This window comes from Pseudophryne corroboree, chromosome 6 (genome assembly GCF_028390025.1).
Source record: "Pseudophryne corroboree isolate aPseCor3 chromosome 6, aPseCor3.hap2, whole genome shotgun sequence".
In the NCBI taxonomy this organism is placed as follows: domain Eukaryota; kingdom Metazoa; phylum Chordata; class Amphibia; order Anura; family Myobatrachidae; genus Pseudophryne; species Pseudophryne corroboree.
In genome coordinates, this window is record NC_086449.1 from 10,442,095 (window position 1) to 10,445,380 (window position 3,286).

At 40.5% G+C, this 3,286-nt stretch overlaps 1 protein-coding gene across 1 annotated transcript; it reads right to left on the reverse strand.

The window, feature by feature from the left end:
* Window positions 1–928: 928 nt before the first annotated feature.
* LOC134933946 (olfactory receptor 5B12-like) lies at window positions 929–1,861 on the reverse strand. The gene has a single exon (XM_063929483.1). The coding sequence runs from the start codon at window positions 1,859–1,861 to the stop codon at window positions 929–931; it is 933 nt and encodes a 310-aa protein (XP_063785553.1).
* Window positions 1,862–3,286: the final 1,425 nt, after the last annotated feature.

Here is a 3,286-nt window from a genome sequence, read left to right on the forward strand (position 1 = left end):
TGCACTAATGTTATAAAGACTAAAGTAATTAGGACTAAGTCAGTTTGCTCATTTAGCTGATTAAACATCTACAGTATGCAATAAGCACCTTGAGTCTGTTGGAGAAAGAGCGCTATATAAATAAAATTATTATTATTATTATTATTATTATTATTATTATTATATTTGTATGTACTAAAATGTGTGAGAAAAGTGGACAAACTGCATTTTGTACATCATTCTCTTATACTCTACGCAATTTGCAGAATCAAAGTACCATCAAGTTTACACACATGAATTGTTATATTTTATTGGTTGGTTTCTTCACTTTCTATTACTGTAATGTCACATCTCACAATTACTTTTAATGCTTCTGCTGCTTTGTGGTTGAAATACGGCATTTCCTAATGCTGCTTTTACACATCCAACCTTAATCATTCTTTGAAAAGGAAAATTTGGGAACTTTTATCACCACCTTCCATCATCTCATAAAATCGAATGCAGATTCCCCATTCATTTATTTTCTTTCTTTCTTACTTATTAACAATTATTTATTTAATGCACACACATCTTACTAGCACCTCACAAAGAATATTTGAATATTCACATCAGTCCCTGCCCAAGAGAGCTTACAATCTATATTCCCTACAACATGTACATTTTTTGTCGGGAGCCAATTAACCTAATAGTATATTTTTGAATTGAGGGAGGAAACGGCAGTTCCCGGAGGAAACCGATGCAAGCATGTGGAGAACATATACGTAAACTAATTCCAGTTCGTGATATTGGCAATTATAATATTTTGCATATGAAACTACTGATCTCAAGGATGAGATGCATAAAGTAACCTGGAGAAATGATAGTAGAATGCCAAAATGTACTGCTATAAACTGTACGCATTTTCTTTACTGGGTTATAAATTCAAAACGGTATATGATCAGAATTTTACCTATGTCATTAACTTGTGTATACCTTGTACAATGGCTCTTTTCACCTGTTGGTTCCTCAGGCTGTATATAAGTGGGTTCAGCATTGGTGTCACTACTGAGTAGAAGACAGCAGCTATATTGTCTTGTTTCTCAAAAACACTGGAGGGAGAGCGCAGGTAAGTGAAGAAAACGGACATGTAGAAGATGGTGGCACACGTGAGATGTGAGGAGCAGGTGCTGAATGCTTTTTGTCTGCCCTCAGCAGACTTCATCTGTAGAATGGAAGAAATGATGAACGTGTATGAGATCAGGATGATTACAAATGACCCCATGCCACAAGAAACTATGAAGAAAACTGTTGCCATCTCACAGGAGAAGGTGTCAGAGCAGGACAGCTGGAGCAATGGAGGAACGTCACAGTAGAAGTGGTCTATAATATCTGAGCTACAGAATTGGAGGCTGAATACACAGATGGTCTGTAAGAATGACTGCATGAAGCCGATGGAGAAAGCCTGGACAACCAGATACATACATATGTTCTTGGTCATTACAGAGACATAATGGAGAGGGTGGCAGATGGCAGCATACCGGACATAGGCCATGTTTGCAAGAAGTAAACACTCAGTACATGCAAGACCAGCAAAGAAAAAGAACTGAAGGGCACACCCAGCAAAGGAGATGATCTTCTTCACGGAGATAAGGTCAGAGAGCATTTTAGGAGTTATAACTGAGGAGTAGAAGAGGTCCACCAGGGAGAGGTAGCTCAGGAAGAAGTACATTGGGGTGTGGAGGCAGGAGCTGATATGGACAATAGCTATCATGCCAATGTTTCCCAATACAGTCACAACGTAGACATGCAAGAAGAATATGAAGAGGAATGGGGCAAGTTGTCCATTATCGGTGAGTCCAGAGAACACAAACACTCTCACTTGGGTCTTGTTTATCACTTCCATGAAGCTTTCTGTAAATCAATATATACATACTGCATAAACAATATCAATAATACATATGTCTACAGCAACTTTCAAAGTACAGTAATTGGGCGTGATTCAGCTGGACACAGATGAGGCTGGATCTTTTGGAAGCCGCTTGACTGTGACTTAATGCAAGTGCCGCTGCAACGTTTTCCCTGGTGTATATATCATAGTGTACATGCCTATGAATGTGCTGTATCTGGGGAAGAGGTCAACCTTAATTAAGTCAATAATCAATAGGTCGACCCCATAGGGTCAACATGCATTAAATCAACATGGTCAATAGGTCGGCATGTGAAAGGTCAACAGTTCTTTTGGTCTACAGGTACAAAAGATCGACAGATTCGAGTGGATTACAGGCCAATGGTCGACACGCATATGGTTGACACAATGTTTTTAGTTTATTTAGAATTTTTTACATCTTCTTCATAGTTTAACATCCCTATGGACTACGATTGGGAATAGTAACCGGCGGTAGTGGTGCGAGGCACCTTGGTCAAAGCATGGTGAGCTATGCGAGGAAGAATATGTCAACAAATAACTTCAAAATGTGTCAACCTTTTGTTTTGCATTGACCATTTTTATCTTTTACTTGTTGACCTAATGACCTTGTTGATATTTTCACACTGTCGACCTATTCCATGTTAACCATATAGGGTCGACCAAATGATCCATACCCTAATGTGCAAGGACTGAGATGCCCACTTTGAGCATCTGTGGATGCCGTAATAGTGGTTGGTGCATCTTTAGACTCCACCATTGGTTGCGCCATCGAAACTTATACCACTTTTTATCTGTCAGGTTACTGACTCCACAGTGAGTTATTGCATTTCTGTGCATGCAAACACTTCAGTATCACGCCTGTGATCCCATAGCATATAATAAAGACCCTCTCCATGTGTCTGTTTGGACTCCTCCAAGCCACCGCCATGGAATGCCCATCACTATCCTGATTCATTTCTGATACCATGCGTCTCATTACAACAGCCTCATTGTGTGTACACCTGCGCAAGCACAGTAGCAGCAGAATTGTAATTGATCCAAGCACAAGTCCAGGGGCTTAATGAGGCAGTTAGGTTTATGGAATAAGTGATGGTACAGTCGTACTCACTGTTATACTAACTGAGGACATGAAGCGGAGCTTGTAGCGGGGCGGGGTCAGGCAGCTCACCAGCTAATAACTGTCTCCGGAATGCGAGTAGTGGTGCAGATGGTGGAACAGTGGTCAGTGCTGCTCACTGGTGGAAGGTCTCTGGAGCTAAAGGGGAGACGTCCATCTCCCACTGTATAACTCATAAATGTAAAAAGATGGTGCCGCACATGCGCAGTAATAATACTGGCAGCCATTTTGTTAAGGAAATTTGTTAAGGAAATGAAGCATTCCTCCATGTTTGGAGACTGCAC

Excerpts from the sequence above, each read along its gene's own strand:
- LOC134933946 (XM_063929483.1), bottom strand. The coding sequence starts at position 1,861 with ATGGAAGTGATAAACAAGACCCAAGTGAGAGTGTTTGTGTTCTCTGGA.